The sequence below is a fragment of the Trachurus japonicus genome, chromosome 20 (genome assembly GCF_045865225.1).
Source record: "Trachurus japonicus isolate A0001 chromosome 20, Traja_1.0".
Classification (NCBI taxonomy): domain Eukaryota; kingdom Metazoa; phylum Chordata; class Actinopteri; order Carangiformes; family Carangidae; genus Trachurus; species Trachurus japonicus.
The window spans coordinates 10,928,674-10,946,424 of record NC_140926.1 but is presented as its reverse complement, the minus strand read 5'-3'; the positions used below and the strand labels follow the sequence as shown (position 1 = coordinate 10,946,424).

Here is a 17,751-nt window from a genome sequence, read left to right as displayed (position 1 = left end):
AAGAGTCCAGGTTAATCTAAACTTCTACCATTTTGTGTAGCCTTCCTCATGTCTGCACCTCTACAACAACCCTGTCCCTGAGCTTTGTGTGCAGTCCCTTCCACCTCATGGCTTTGCGTTTACTCTGATATACATTGTCAGCTGTCAGACCTTATTCGGACAGATATATGTCTTTCCAAATCACATCCACTCTATTGAATTTACCACAGGTGGACTCCAACCAGGGACACATTTCAAAGATGATCAAGAGAAATGGAAGGTGCCTGAGTGCCATAGCTAACGGTCTGAATTCTTCAATTCTGACCGTATCTGTATCTGTTGCTACTGTGACACCGTGAATTTCCCCCTCGGGGGATCAATAAAGTTCTATTCTATTCTATTCATCTGATTGCACCTATTTTGTTATTTTTACAAATGGCTGCAACATAACAAAATGTGGACGAAAAAAAAAAGAATGAAAATGAAAACTGAATGCACTGCTCTGCATGTATCTGTATCTCTTTCTCTCACTGTCTTTCAATCTCTCTCTCATTCGCTCTCTCACAGAGGGGGGTTCATTTACCAAATGTTGTTGTTTACAGTTTCGGTCATGCCTCTGCATATGGGGGTGTGTGCCAGATGTTGATGTAACCTCGATCTCAGCGCTCAGTTTTCCTTTACTCATCTCCTGCAGCAGGAAGTTAGTTATATTACATTCATTTCCCGTTATGTGAAGAGATAAGTGACGCTGCAGGACCCTCTTGTTCTTGGCTTTAAAATGGGCTCATGCATGCACATATTTACACACACACAGACACACACACACAAAAAATGGTCACACATCTGTTATTGTAGCAAATTGATTTAGCTAATGTGATCTGACTGATCAGCAGCTGTAGTGGAAAGAGTAATGGGTTCTGAAAGTTAGATTAGCCGCTGTTCCCCTGATGTTTAGCTACAGACCAACCAATTATGGTCAACATCAGCTAAGGTAATAGGGAATAATTACTTCTATACTCTATTTATTTATTCACATTTCATGGCTGAAGTGGAAACACTGAAGTGAAGCGAGTGTGACGGATGGTATATGGTTCATTTTCCATGATGGTGTGACTGTCAGTTGTCAGCCTATGACACCGCCTCTGCCCTCTAGACTCTGTTGGGTTTTAAAGCTGTCAGCACTGGTGCTTGACTGCTTGGAGACTCTGAATAAGGATATAACTGCTGAGAGCTGTAAATATGATATTTAAGTAAACTGCTGGCTCAAAGTAAAAAAAAAAGAAGAAGTCCATTTCAGCTCTGAGGCTGCAGGAAATGGTATTAGGTTAAGTAATCCACTTAGCTCACCTGATTTGCTGTTAAATTGTCCACCTCTTCTTTCAAGTGAAAGATGTTTACCCTCAGTGTAATGGCCTGAGTTCTTTTGAACCTCATTGTTTACCTGTCCTCCAATGCATTTCTTTCTCTAAGGTCTGTGTTTCAATGGCTTTTATTCTAGTGCTTTTTACTTACTACATTTTTTTTTTAATAAAATGAACAGGTAGGTGATATTCTATATGTTTTTTTACTTTCAACTATTCCCATGTGTTTCAATCAATCAGTTAGAATTATTTGTATAGCACTTTTCACACACAGTGATGTATAACACAAAGTGCTTTAGAGAATGAAAGCATTAAAAACAATATGCCACAGTCCCCTGCTCCATCTGTGCACCAAAGCAATTTGTCCATCTATCAGTGATTTCCCAGACTGTCTGTGGCACTCAAGTTCATTAGTTACAAATGAAGATGTAAAACCACTTTGATTTTTGTTAAAAAGGCAAAGTCATCTCTGTGCATTTCCTGTATGTTTTCAGCGATGGATTGTTGTACTCGTGAGTAGCCCAGTTTGAAAATACACTACAGGGCCTTTGTTCATGACAGTAAGGAAGGAAGAAGACACCCAGTAGAATAACGTGGCACATTGATGCGTTTTTATGGACAGTGGACCTCAGAGCACTGAGGTTTGGGCTGCACCGACAATAGTTATTATAGGATCAATTCATCGGTGGTTTTGGTCCGAGTGTGGAATTGTTGACAGGAAATAGACATTATTACCAAACCCATGTTTTAACGTTGCTCTAACCATTGAACACATTGAACAAATTATTTTGTTTGTTTGTCTGTTACCTAACAGCACATCTCAGAATCTACTCAAAAGATTTCACTAAAAAATGTATGAAAAGAAGTGATTAGTTGTTGGTGCAGGTGGTGTCCAATTTTCTGTTTAATTTGCAAATTTTGAATGGTAATTCATATGTGAAAACAAGTAGTAGTCATGAGTCTTGTTTTTCTTATTTTTTATTTTGCAAATCACCCATTCATGAAGCCACAATGTTTACTCATGTAGGACTTAAGTGTTATTAAAATTAGGGCTACCATCAGGCAATCAGTAATAATTGTGTGCCAATTGTTTGTGTACTATCTGAGTTTAAATGAAGGAAAAACAAAGTTTTTTTTAAATATCCTTTTCTTCTTTCTTTCTTCATTTCTCTTTTCATTTCACATTACCATAAGCTGAAGACAGGAGTATTTTTCTTCTTTCACTTCAGCAGCATCCTGCCAGAAAGTCAAATTATATCAAACCATGGTTGTTTTCTGTTATGTGCCTTATCAATCTTTTGTTTGTCTTTCCAGGTGGATGCCATAGTAACTCTGGGTGGTCTTGCGGGCAGATTTGACCAGACCATGGCATCTGTTGAGACACTCCACCACGCTCTGTCCATGACACAGCTGCCTGTGTTGGTCATACAGGAAACCAGCCTGGCATATCTACTCAGACCTGTAAGTGCATTGAAAACACACTTTGCATAGTCGTCTTATGCATGCATATAGGCCACTTTATTTCCATTGTGAAAGGATTGTGTTCTCTCCACTGTTTTTCATTTAATTTTGTCTCCTTTGAGCTTCAAAGCCAGCTGGCTATATTTTCTCCAGGTGGTGGGAAATGCAACTAAAATGTGAGGTTATATCACCTCTGCCTCAGAATAAATTGGTTGTTGCATTTATCATTGAGTTTTAAAAATGTCAGGCTCCCACTATTTCGCTTTGCATGGACCTGACTTATTGTAGCTATATCTATCCTATAAGTTATATATGTACAGTACACACAGGCAGACCCACAGCGTGTTTTCAGCACACCAACACTGAGCTCCTCTGCATCTCCCACACCCTCTAATCACCCCTCTTCCAGTGCTTCTCTTTGTTTTCTGTTCACTCTCAAAAATGTTCTTTTCTTTGTTCTGCGACCACCTTGATTGGAGTGTTGAACACTTTGTTTCTTTGTTAAGTAATCACTTCAAGCACACACATACACCACACACACTTTGCCACTCTTATGGTGCCCCAATTTGCTGTTGTGCATGAGTGAGAGAGTCTCTTTTGATGCTCCCAAATTGTTTTTCCTCAGTGCCAGCCACTTTCTCATGCTCCTCAGTTGATTGAATTTACAAGTGGGCTGGGTAGCCGCCAATTGGGACACACACTTCTCTTTTTTAACCTTCTTTTTTTTCCCTCTGTGTTGTTTATTTCTGGGATCTTCAGGACAAACAGCTAACTGTCACACTTCCTGATGACATCTTGTAAAATGTTAAGCGTGTTAACTTCTTTCTCATGCACTCCCTCCCCACTTCTTGTCATTATTCCAAAGACGCATTGTCATTTGCTGCTTCATACCTCGACACCTCCAATTAATCTTACTTCACTGAGGGTAAATTAAGCTCGTTTGTCAACGCGGCTCCAGTTCGCCAGCAACTGATGAACGCAGACGCCTGTACATGAAGGTGAACGCAACCTTCGAAAAGCCCAGTGCTATTTGTTCAAGTTACATCTGTAATTGAAGTGTTTACAACTTTTGCCAAACATCCTCATTACCCGTTTTCCACGCAATCATGATTTTGTTATGTGCTCCGCTTTGGGATTTGGTGATGCAATCAATACATACAGAGTTGTTCATGCTCTACACAATCTAACATGCACACACAAACAAACAAACAGAGACTGTGTTGATCACCTGATCAAAACAAACACTTTTTTACAGGCAACATGTTGTAAGAGTTCAAGTGAATCTGGGGAACAATAACATGTACCGATTTAAGTAGATGTTGCCTTTCTGAATTGCTTGCAATGTCTTCACTTTTGTTTGAGGAGGTTATAATACGCCCTCTGAGAAATGCTATGTTTTCAGGTGACAGTGAGCCACTATCAGAAAGATAAACAATGCCCCAAAGTCTTCCTTGAGTTATATTATCTGAAATTCAAAAACTGTAATTATTCCAGGGAGGTGCTTTAAAACCAGTTACCTGAACATCTGTGGGGAAGATGACTGAAAAGTGATGCTAATGTTGCACAAATGTCAGCTTTACAGTAAACACTTTTCACCTAAATACACTTACGTTGTCTCCCTGTGCTGTCTTGCTCTCTGACTATGATCCTCTTCATCACCAGGCCCTTCCTCTTCCAGTGGTTGTGCTCTACTGTCAGACCTGACAAATTCACAGCATCTCAACAGTAATAAAACCCTTTTTTAGGAAACAGGACATGCTTAGTTGCAAAATACAAAAAAAAAACATGTATACAGTACTCAGCCTTTTTGAACCACCTAAGAATATCCGATCACCACCTGACACACTATTCCTCCTGTAGTAAAAAAAACGCACACTCTTAAGGAAAAGTTATTTGAGAAAAGTTAGAGAAAAGAAGAGTTAGGTCTTCTCTTCTTCTGCAGCTCTAGCCACACATTTCCCTACGTGTATCTCTCTGTGCTGATGGTGATACAGCGCGACCAAATTGGTGTGATACCACAATTGCAGTTACAAATGACAGAAATCCGCCAAGTGCAATGCTTGTTAGAAAATAATGTTTGTTTAATTTCTAAAGAGCTAGAAGCGGCACAAAATTTGATGGTGGCAGCCTTGTAATTCTCAGGAAATGCAGACAAACACCCTGTTTAGACATGCTCTGACTTAATCAGGGTTGTGGCTGTTTGTTTTAACTTTTGTTTCCCATATGAGGCGTCATATGGGGAACAAGTGTTATTATTCTATCTTTGGGAAATATGTTGAAGACTTGGTTTTTCCACATCTGGCTCAGAGCATTGCATAATTCTCATGTTTTTTTAAATTAAATTATGGAAAGGGACACTGAGAGGATTGCAGGCTTGTTTATTCAGAGTCCCTACATGACAAGAAGATGTTTTAATCTGTCTAGATCCCAAGGTGATGCTAAATTTACTCGGTTTGAATATGAAAAGAAAAGGCGAAACTTGCGCTGAGTTCATCTCTTTTGTTTGTATTTTTCTCTTACTGTTTGCTCTATGGAGACTCAGTCGGAGGGGCCAAGCAGAGCCACATTTCCCCCATGTTAGTATCCCGGGCCCTGAAGACTCTTAAGAAAGCCTATGGCAGAGAATTCACAGCGCTGTGTCAGCCAAGTCCATGCTATAAATCATTCTATAAGCACACACTCTCTAGGTCAAATCTACAAGCTTGTTTACCTGATGCCCTTTCCAGGAGTGAAACTTGTCAAAGTAAGAGCTGATTTAAATGATAAAGTGTGGTACCCGCGGTATGTTTGTGCTGCAGCAAGTGAGCAGCTATATGCGGCATTCAAATATGAAACATAGACATGAAGTGAACTGAACTAAGATGGTTTGTTCTGTACTGAAATAAATAATGTGTAACAAACAGAAGTTTAAATATTTTTCTCTTATAATTAGAATGACGATAATATGGATCATATTGATGATTTTAAAGCAACATTGCGGAGTTTCAGCACAGTTACAAGCAGCACCTCCTTGAAGTCTGCATGTGTGTTTGTTAGTGTGCAGTTGCACATGTATTTACTCTTCTTCATACACCTTTTTGCGCTGACACACTTGCACAAAGAAACTGTGTTTATGTATAGAAAACAACCTCGGGGATGTTTCCTGAACACTAAAGGCTCTAAAGCGTAGAATTCCCCATCATTACTTCCCTCTGGCTCCGTAGCTCTCAGAAGCCAAGCAAAGAAAACTCTGCTTTAAACATGTCACACCTTGAAGATCTCTAACTCTTAACCGACTGTGCAGCCTTTGTCGGTGTCCGTGTGATCTTTTTAGATGACTGATCTAAGCCCTAGCTGTCAGCGCATTTTGTCATTGTATTAATGCTCAGGTGTACAACAGCTTGAGTGTACCAAGTACTGCTAAGTGTTGATGATACATAATTATCAGGTTTCAAGTATTTTTTCACTTTCCTACATCTTCCTCCTTACAGTATTAGCCATAATGAGTTGTTGAGGTGTTGAGGTGTTTCTTTGTGGTTTTGTACACCGTGAATGAGAAAAACTTTATTTTGACCTTTTTGCATTCTAGCTTCAGGTTTTATTAGAACCAGTGCATTCAGAGTGAAGTCATTATTCAGCCTGTTGAGTCTGACACTACCTTGCCCCTACACTATGTAGTGCTCTTCCTTTTTTCTCCCAATCCTAGTTTCTAAAAGGGATACCTTGACATTTTGTTCTTGTTTATCTTCTCTGGAGGGCACTTCATAAAAAGACTTCATTATACCTCAAAAACATTTCTTCATCTGATGCCACTGAAAGACGTTACACTGTCAACCACCCCAAACATCACTGATGGATAATTTTCTTTCTGTGCTAATAAAATACATTATAGAATTCAGTGGCCCTTGACTTGAGTTGAGGCATTTCATGATAATGCAACCAGTGTAAGCAGCTGGTTTGTTAGGATGTTGACGCAGTGTCAGTGCAAAAATCTTTTGACTCGCTATGACAGACACGAGAGTATAATTCAAATTGGCAATGTATCCTTTTAAGTGTCGGTATGAACTAGAAATGGGGTTGCAGTTTTGACAAGCGCAATAATTTACTTTAATGAGCTTTGTTCCCTGGGCGGAGAAGCTAAGTTTCTCATTTAGGGGCTGAATAGGTTTAAGAAGTCTTGCGCCACGTTTATTTTCTTTAATTCTTTCCACTGTCCTTGTTTCAACCTGTCGTTGACTCTGTCATATACACACATTTGTTCAGACTAATACTATTCATTTTTCTCTGTGTGGTGTCAGCAGGGCAGCCACAGACTGGAAGTGAACACAGGCCTGGAGGGGCATTGGTGCAGTCTCATTCCAGTAGGTGGACCTTGCCAAACAACCACCACTGGACTCAAGTGGAACCTGGGTGAGTCTCCATTTTTTCATGTCTAACATTCAAATGATGCCAGAGTAAAATCAGAAAGACCCCAAATTTACTTGTCTTAAAAAGTTGTTGGTTATATCAATAGAATACATTACTTATACAAATTAGAATGAAAGTTCACATTTAATGTCAAAAACAGGGCTAAAGAGTTAATTCTTTAAGATAAAAAATGTAAGGAATGGGATGCCATGTAGCTCACTGGGTTGAGCAGGCGCCCCATATGCAGAGGCTACAGTCCTCGCTGCAGCCGGCCCTGGTTCAAATCCCCCTGTGGCCCTTTGCTGCGTGTCTTTCCCTCTCTCTGTACTTCCCCTTTTCCTGTCTCTCTCAAATATCTTCTCAATTAAAGGCAAAATATCCCTCCCCCACCCAAAAAAAAAAAAAGTATGGAATATGGGGAAATTTGGGTGAAAATGCGTAAAATAATCCAGATACATGTTGAGAGACTGGGGGCGGTAAGTAACTTGAAGATAAGTTCTTTGTGTAGAGAAGGAGAAGAAAGTCTTGATGTTGTGGCAGAGGTTGAAGCTTTGCTCTGGGTTTTAACATCTGAAGCAGGAGCTGCTCCCCTCCCTCCCTCCCTACACATAACTTCTCGCTGCCAGCATGGCAAACTTAAGTTCACAGTGCAAACAACTTCCTGAATTTTGCATAACGAGATACTGTAAAGTACAGATGCTTAATTTGCTTCAGTCAAATGAGGCTGCATTTTTAATACATGTCATATATTGAAGACACAGACATGCCACGACAAGCTTTTTATGTTCCCAAAGAGAGAAAATCCAATCAGACACCCATCTGAGGACCCCTGTGTTCTTGCCCCTCTCCAAGCCTCATGGCCAGCTGTGTTGTTAATGAGTTGGCACAGACCGAACTGTCACCTATATGAGGGAAACCTGGACCTTCTGTCAGTGGGGTTGCATAATGTGTCTGCTTCCTAGTGGGTGTCCACTCGAAGTGTCTCTATGTACACGTGTACGTTTCTGGGAGAGTCTTTACACTTGAGCAAGCACGGTTGTGTCTGTACTTGTTTAAACATGTCTGTAGGCCTGTTTGAATGTGTGACTGTGTGTGTATGTGTCTACAGTCCTGTAAATTGACTTTTTTTTGTTTTTATTTTTGTTTTTATTTTTTGGTCAGGTGCAGGGTGTTGTATATTTACTCGGTACACCTGTGAGATGGTCTTATGAATGGTAATGAGAGGGACTTTTATACATGAGAGTCCTATGCAGATTAGCTGTGGATAACAAGATGCGTAATTAATCACATGCATATTTAGAAGGCTGGAAGTGATGATTTCCCACTGGGGTCGGGAGGAAGGACCAGAATATGAAATAAAAATTAGGAATATCAGTTTTCTTCTCAAATGTGTGACTGCAGCCGTCATGGCACCACTGCATCTGGTGTCTTCTGCCTTTCTTCATTGATCTGTGCATTTGTTTTTTTTTTCCTGTTTAAATTTGTGTCAGCGCAGGGTTTCCAACGCAACTTGCTCAGGGAAACCCAAATCACCAGTGTGCCACTCTCTGGTGACGCCAAGACCCTTTAGAAGTCCATTGAAATGATCCCCCACACTTGGGTTCAAAGCACTTCTGTGATGAAAAATGTATGATCTTTATATAAAGAAAGAGTTTTGGGCTGTCAGCCATTACAGCCTTGCTGACCCAAAGGAGGCTTTTTGCTTGAATCCAGAGCTTGTTTTAACTCTTGCTTTAAAGAATAAAAGTCTGCAATGATTCATGTTGTTTTGATCCAGAGCGTAAATTTGGGATGAGTAGACCGTTATTGAGCAAACTTTTTTTTTCTGGTTGGTATACTCCAGGGGCGTTTGCAGGATGAGATGAAATACCCTCGGCCCAAGTTAATTATATCATGTGTTCACTTTTTCATGGTGGGTTATCAATAATTTATGTTGTTGTGAAATTAGACTAGGCACAGTGCACGTCTGCTCATAGAGATGAACTTTGGTTTACAGTGCGAGCATACAGTTTTTGTCCTGGTAATTTTTTAGTGAAAGTTTGTCAAAGTTTTTAATTGATATTTTCTATGACACTGTACAAGGCTCTGATGTTAAAGATTGAAAAGTAAAGCAAATACAATTAAAACCTGTTATTCTTTCACTTAATTAAAGCATTACAATAAAAAAGATTATACTTATAATTATAATAAATATAATATTATTACTTATGTCTATTTTTATGTTCCTGCTTAGGGTGAGCAAAAGGACAAATGTAGTTTTCGTGATTCTGTCTGTTAAAATTTTTCCTGAGATTCAAAATAGTGTGACTGCAAAGTCAAATTTTCAATACAGTGAGTTGAATGGTTAAACAGAAATTTTAAAAGGTTTTAAAGCATACATAAATGAACATGCTCATACATATTCACAGTTATTTATGTTCTCATGCTGAAACAAATTTAAAGATGTTCATAGTTATACATTATTCATATTTACATTCTTTTCATTGGGAACTATTTCACTCATAACTCAAGCTCCAGAGAATACATCCATGGACACCAGAATAACATTTAATTGTTTTTAACTGACCCTGTGGTCCAATTCAGATCTGGCATTAACATCTGTCTTTACTGGTATTGTAACAAGTGGGCAGCTCTAAGTACAGCTGTGAGTGCACACCTGTACATCTCAGATTGCAGCCATATGAATGTAAATGTGCCCTCGGCCTCATTGAAGTAGCACATCAGCTGAGGTCCTCCTCCACAGACTAATTAGTCACAGTTTCATAAGAAAACCAAAAAAAATATTACTATTTCACATGGCTAAAGTTCAGTGCATTGTGCTGTGTGCGGCACAATGGGCCACTCAACCCCTCCTTGACCTGCTCTCTCTCTCTCACAGACAACAGCAGACCTGTCTGTCATAGTTTGGCTAAAAACAACAACACATACATGTTTATTTGCATATAGAGTGGGAAAGTGGTCACTTGAGACGCCAGGTGTGAACTGGGGGTACTTAGAGGTGTCTGCCTGTGATTGGATCCACAAAGAAGCATGTTAATGCCACGTCTGAACAGGACCTTTGAGACATGAAGGCCAGGCCAGGACACCAGAGGGCTGACTTTTTGGATGGAGGAACCTTGGAGCACATGGGTCAATGCCCTGTGGAAACAGGAGAAAGGAGGTACTGCTGGCAGCACAGTCAATTTCTCGAGGTAATGGCAGAAGCAATCGGCTTAGGAATTCCTACAAGCAATTTGTATAGATCAGATGAGACGTATTCATCCGACACCCTTAAATGTGGGATTTTAAAGGAAAGAAAGATGCTTGCCAGTGGTGTAGAAAAACTAGACTTTGCTCATGTTGGAGTGTGACTGTTTCTGTTGATGCTTTCCCTCTAAACTACACCACTTCACTTTCATTTTCTGCCTCTTTTAATGCTGTTTCTTGAAACACAAAGGAGTAGAGAAATCCTGTAATCATACAGTCTAAGTTTTTTTTTGCCAATGGTACTGTATGATATAGTACTGTGGCTGTCTGGGAGCTATAATTGTCCTTAAAATAATCTTTTGGGACTTCTGAATTTACCGTTGTCAAGGTAAATGCATAACAGGATTTGATATTGATTGTTATTGCTAACACAGCAGCAAAGGTCGAATGCACAGGCTTTGCATAGTAAAACCTTTAGAGAGCTCAGCCTGTTGAATTGCGAGGGAGGCAGATCTGCAACATTACGGATGCACTGGAGAAAGCCTGTAATGATGCTAAAGGATGGGAGTGCACCCCTAAATAATGAAGTAACTGCAGTGTAGTAAGAGCAACAACGGAGGAGGGGGGGCATAACATTTTATAGTAAAGTAACTGCTGCTGGACGTTGTGATTGAAATGTGGTCGAGTGAAAACTTCTCACCCGGCATGAATGCAGCATTTTTAACACTGCTCTCAATCGAATACTACCATGTCCAGTGTCTCTCATTTCTTACTGTGATTTCCTTCCCACTTTGTTCTTTACCATCCAATTTGACCCGTCGTTGCCTCTCTCAAACTCCTGATATCACTTCTCTCTCATTAATAAATGCAGCGACCGCTGAGCTGCCATACTTATTGCTCGCTGTATGTTACTTTCATTTTCAAGCGTCGGTGCCAAAATCCCCCAAGGTAACTGCCATTGAATAGTGTCATTGTGTATGTGTCCATGCGTGAGCTCGCATTCGAGCACATGTGTGGATTTCAAGATGGGTTTGCACAGTAGCTCAGGGCAGTGTTCCTTAATTAAATCATTTCCCAAGGAAGGTTTTTAAAAGTCATGTTTATATGCCACTTCCACACGTTCCAGTACGAGCACCACACTTCAATGGAGGTTCCATATGATAAGTAGACAGGGTTGTCTCTAGAATATTTATTCCAAGGTTTGTGTGTTTTAGCCAGGAGACAGAAACAGAAAGATGACCAGACTAGTTCCAAAAAGTACATGCAGTCTCTTTATCATGTTTATGATTAGCTTTAATTACATTTTAGAGGTCACTGTTGTCATACTTTATAATTAAATCGGCTATATGAATGCATACAGAGTTAAGGCCATTATAAAACTGTAGTGGGAAAGGGTGTTTTGTTAATTTCACAGATAACTGTCTCAGAAAATTAGTTGGATATAAACATCTTTCATTTGGATCCCTGAGGCTGAGCATGTCTTAAAATGTTATTTGTTGTTCTTAGGGTGTTGAAAGATGCTATTTAAATGATAAATTCAACAGAAGTAATTGAATTCACCGCTGCAGAAAAAAGAATAACGCAGTTGATCACGTCCTTAAATTGCCAGCCAGCTGCGTAGGTGCCGAGTCTAATTCCGATTATCCGATAAAGCCATAATCACAATGATCAGAGTGCACAGGATGCAAAATGACGTGGTGAGGCGAAATGTAAGGAGGATGTGGTAAAAGTAGAGACTAATGGAGAGATGACAGGCTAGCCTAGAAGTGGCTGAGTCAGAAAAATGAAACGCAAGGAAAGAAAAGAAGGATTTTGAGGACAGAAGTGAATGTGAGGTGGGAAAAAAAAGGTTGTGATGTGATGACATATGAGAGGGAGAAAAAAGACCTGATGGCAGGCATCTCGCTTATTTGACATTCGAGGATGCTGACACACAGCAGGAAATGGAGGATTATGGAAGCTGTTGGGAAGTATACGTACGTCGGAGCTTTAGTGGGAGCTTGTATGCATGCACACGCACACAAGCGCACACAATCTCAACTGTAATATAGTCAATTTGCTATAAAGCATCCTTTGCTGTTCCTTTTTGCACAAGAAGTTCTTGTTTCCTGATTCCCTCATTTATTCCTCGCTTTTTCTGTGCTCATTACTTTCATTACTCCCAATTATTTGATATCAGGTTACAGAAGATGTCACAGGTGCAGTGTTTGCAGGAGAGTGAGTTTGAACAGCAGAGGGAGAGATTCTGTTTCCTTTCTCAAGGATGCTTCACCACAGCAGACACTTGCCAATAGAGTTGGCTAAAAGACAGTTTCCTTGTGTATTTCTTTCTCTTAGTTTTATCTCTCTACTGGGAATAAAGAGATGATGCGTACCCACCATTATAGTCTAAACATGTTTATCGTGGGCCTTGGATTGCTTTGTTTTGATATGAAAGAGGTAATGAAATCACAAAAAGGGTTGAGTATTGGCACTAGTTTCCCATACCAGTTCATTTCTGATCGACAAGGTCCCGGGTCAGTGGGATTTCCTGATTCAATTCAATATGGTAGTACAATATCAAATTTGCTCGGATATGAATGAGATCCTTCGAGAAAGGCGGCCTTGAGAGCCAAGCACCCTGCAACCTAAAACATGAAAAACACAAACAACATCCTCATCAATTTGACATGTGCTGCAAATACTCAAAACATAAGTAAGTAGACCGATACTTGAAGCACAAACCGGCATGGGCACACACACACTTGGTCCAGCTGACTAGGTGCTGCACTGTGATTAAACAGAGTGGTGAGATCGATGCGCAGACAGAGAGAACACGCCGCTTCGTTTGGTTTCTTAGCCTGGCTGTAAGTGGAGCTTTCAGACAGTCGAGAGAGACAGAGCTGCAAGCTACAAACAGCTGCTTCTACGAGCCTATCCTTATCGAATTTGAATGAATATGGGGATTACTCTGGTAATTATTATTATGACATTTAGATAATTAATTATTGGTTCTGACATAGCCATAAAATGTTGTTTTTTTATCACCCAGAGTAGCTGTGAAAGAGTGAAGGAGAGAATGTGGAGCAAAACTCACAAAACACATAACATCCCGACCCCCTAAGCCCCCCACCATCATATCAGCTATTGGCAATTTCACAGGGTGACAACAGGAGGATCTTTCAAATGAGATGATTGAGACAAATGAGACAGTTACCTGTGGTCAAGGATGGTTTCTCTTTGTTGCTGCTCCTCTTGGCCTGGTCTCACACTGCAGCAGCAGTTTTCTTGTGGCCCATAATGTCTGCCTGATATGCTTCAGGGCTTCTTTTTCTGGGCTCCGCCAAATCTGCTGTGTAGCTCTCCCCGGGCTGGCCGCCATTAATGTAAACCTGAAGGTGGGAACTGAGGCACTCTGCACCCTTCTGTTGATGGCTGCCATTCTGCAGCAGACACGATTTTTCTTTTCTGATGTTTTTTTAAACATAAAATATGCAAATCATATTTCAGACTGGAGCACAGTTTTAATTAGTGGTACAATAGCTTGCTTGGCTTGGCAACTGATGGCCCTGGGAATGTGTATCTTTGTAATGTTTTATGAATTCGACTGTCAAATTTTCATTCAATAATTGAGTAGTTTTTTTCAAATTCAATATTCTTATTCTCGCACTGACGTCTTCTTCAGACTTGCTCTTCCTTTGTTCGCTGTACTGTAGCTCTCCTGATCCGCCGCCATGCTACGGTCTTGTATATTTTCATCAGAAGTTTCCACTTTTGTTTGTTCAAATTGTCCTTATTCTAAATGTCAAGCAGTGCATCTGTTCTTCCTTGGATCAAATAATACAGCAGCCATCTGTGGCAGCCGCTGTGGTGTTTGTTTGTAGCTTCATGTGCTGATTCCACCTCCATGAAATTAGTAACTGTCAAGTGTAAATCATTATGCCTAACAATTAGACCTCAAAATGAACCACACGTTGGGAATTTGATTTGACTTCAGAGAGATTTGATTTGATCACACATGCACAGAAAATTGCTCAGTTCTCATAAAAAGCTGAAACTGGGGAAAATAAGTGTGCCCCCCCCCCACACACACACACTACACTACCACCACGCTTTCAAAAGAGTTTCATCAGTCTTTTGCATTCACCTAAAGGCTTTTTTAAAATGTTTTAGTTGTACATTCAAAGTGCAGTGTAAGAGCAGACCATTACTATGTTATTAGTCCAGACATCATTAATCAGCAATAATGGGTATAATTCTGTTTTCATTAGTCATACTGCTTATCCTTTTAGGGTTGCAGGGGAACTGGAGCCAACCCCATCTTACACTGGCACACTGGTCTATTATACAGTGCCAACATACAAACAACCAACCAATTATATTCATATTCACGACCTATTGGCAATTTAAATTCACCAATTAACCTAAACCTGTATATGTATTTGGAGCGTGGGAGGAAGCAGATGTACCTGAAGGAAACCCACGCATGCAAAAAAAAAAAAAAAAAAACATTACAAAGTCTTGCAATTATTTGCATTTTAAAATTTTGATGCACAAACAATAATACTGAGGCTATGACAATTTATTTTATTTTATTTATATCAGTCGATGTAGAAGCTCAACCCAGGTCGCTGATATCAATGATTATGCAAAATATGGCTGACATCTTTGCACTCTTGATTGGTCATGCCCGGGTACATAAACCCAGAACAAGCTGTTATTGCCCTGGCTCTTGATTATTCATTGGTGTTGCCTACACTTTAAGACCTCTGCCAATTTATTTGCATTAAGTAGCACGGACCTCCACTTTTCCCTGCTCATTTTCTTTGCTGCTGTGCATCCCATTGCCCTCTTCCCACCTCTGTACCCTGCAGAAAATAAGTGGCACTGGACCACCCACAGCAAATAACCACTGTAATATTAATCTGACATAAAGGGATGTCATTGAGTCTCCACAGCCTTGAAAGGAGGCGAGGAGTCACCCACTGAAAACCACTGACATGTTCAGCTCTTGCACAGCAACCTTCAGATCACACTGTGCTTGTGTGCATATGTGAATATTTTACCACATTAATGCTTTCAGTTATTTGGAGGTTGGAGGGTTTTCTTTTCACTCTACCAAATTATTTACACTGATAATAATGTTTAACCGTGCTTAGCGTTAAATGTCACAGAACTAGAGATACACTCAGCTCGGTGAACCTCATACACACGCTGATATCGCACATTGCTACTATATACTATAATTGGGATTTTAATGATTTGTATTATTTTTTGCAAATTTCTTCCCTTTTGAAAAACAACCCAGGAAGCCAAGGTCAGTGTGTCCCTTAGCAGACACCTGTGTGATTGTTTCCCCCTTCAACTGTGTGCATCACGACACAACAAGCATCAATACATGCAATAAGCATGCAGCAAAGACCCTCCATTACCTTTTTTTAATTAATGACACCTTATCTTCATGCCCAAGACACACAGATACAAGATAAAGTGTAATCACAAGCTCACTCCAGGTCCACAAGTAAGGAACAAGATCTCGTATTAACCACTAACAATCAGATGTAACTGTGGTATCTGTTATGAAACTTATATTCGCTTGACACTTTTAGAGGTTGCAGTGTCATGCTGACGTTGAATGTGGTGAAAAGGAAGCAGGTGTGGGTGTAGGATGGAGAGATCCAATGTACTTTCTATAGGCCTTGATAATGCTGCAGTTCAAAACATGGATCTATAAAGTGTATTTTACTTTTATTGGGGTGTTGGACTTTTAAATCCTCAAATATTTTAAAAGCCAGAATTGGATAGAAGCTTCGGTCTTGGCTTGATTTTTTAAATTTTTCTCCTTTTTCCTTTGCTTTGATGGATATTGCCTCTGTAGAGTTCAGTGCATTTACATTAGTGATATGATGGCTACTTTCAGGAGATAAAACTTTCCTCGTCACTCATTAAAAGGGTTCACCTTAAAAGAACTCAAGCTAAACAGGTAAAGTTATGAAAATGACAATGACTGAAGGTTTTATCAAGCACATGGTGCTTAGTTTAAATGATCGACACAATCAAGTCTGTTGCCTCTGGCTTTTGAGAACAGCTGTCTTCCATAACTTATATGGCCCATGTATATTTAAGTGAAAAGTAACATTTTTGAAGTCATGACAGTGTTATGATCTTTGACAACCCTATCAGTTTAACAGCTGTCTCCTCGGGCCTGACAGCAGGAGACTAAGGTTCATATTTTATGATATGTATCTTGCACCATATACAAGTGCTGTTTTACTTCAGTGGTTCCAGTCTGTTCTGGTACCGTTTAAGCAGTTTTACAGACCTAATGCTAGTGTTTCTGGTTAAGGACTTATAGCATTATCATAAATAGACTATCTTAACTTTATGTGTGACCTGCACATGCACCTCAGCCTTACAAAATTAAAGGTCAGACCCTCTGCTGATACATTTCACTGTCTGGGATGGCAGTTTTTGCGACTTTGAAATAAGTCTCAATTGCACACACAAACATCTCTCCAGTAATTCTGAAATGCATTGCGGACCGGAGTGCACTCAAAAATACAGCAGCCACATTTTAAATGGCCATTACATGCCTGAGGCTTTATGCTTTGTGTTTAAACACCCATTTCCCATTATGCTTCTCACTGGCAGCAATCTATTATGTTCCTTAAGAACTAAATTGGGGTCAAGAGCTATTGCTAAAGGATGAAATTCCTCCAAGTGTTCATCTGGAGGACTTCCACTTTATGCCACAAAACTTTATTCCCATGAGGGGAAAAAAGCAAAGCCCTTCTGGATGATTATAGATAGGGAGGTCAGTTAGACAGTAGGTCTCTATCTGCAACTGACAGCTACTATCCTAAATGTGTGTGTCCAAGTGTGTGTGTTTGGCGTGTGGAACCTCCTTAGTCATTTCTCTGTGACTCAGCCCTCTCTCATCCAACAACTTAATATTAAAAAGCCTTCATCCCCCAGCAAACGCAGGCTGAGTTATGGCTTTTGGCACGGTGTGGGTGATTGTGTGCGTTAAAACCTGCTTCATCATGGTGTTTTTGGCTTAGCATGGATCATAATGAACAACAAAATTTGAATAGCTGTCATTCACTCACTCACTCTTCCCTGAATGTGTGTGTGTGTGTGTGTGTGTGTGTGGTTGGGGAGGTTGGGGAGGTGAGGGCAAGTGGAGAGGGGGATTTTGTTGAGTATGGATTTATCTTCTCTTCTATAAGCCTTGTGTTTTTTTAGTGTGTGTGTGACTCATTGTGCTCTTGTTTGTGTTTCAGTGTGCTGTTTCCTTTGGAATGCAGATATATATGTATGCAAGTGTGTTATGCATGTGATAGAGAGTGAAAGAAACTTCTGTGAACCATGAACAACGGCTGTCAGCCCACTGATGACA

General features: G+C 40.1%; 1 protein-coding gene across 5 annotated transcripts in view; it reads left to right on the top strand.

Moving 5' to 3' along the window:
• tpk1 (thiamin pyrophosphokinase 1) overlaps positions 1 to 17,751 on the top strand; it is a 64,167-nt gene that overhangs the window by 36,823 nt on the left and 9,593 nt on the right. For 4 of the 5 annotated variants that reach the window (XM_085763690.1, XM_085763693.1, XM_085763691.1 and 1 more), the window contains exons 7-8: positions 2,655 to 2,801; positions 7,079 to 7,190. In XM_085763690.1, coding sequence (XP_085619816.1) covers positions 2,655 to 2,801; positions 7,079 to 7,190 — 259 coding nt within the window. The remainder of the gene's footprint in view (positions 1 to 2,654; positions 2,802 to 7,078; positions 7,191 to 17,751) is intronic. The other variant, XM_085763695.1, reaches the window with a different exon arrangement.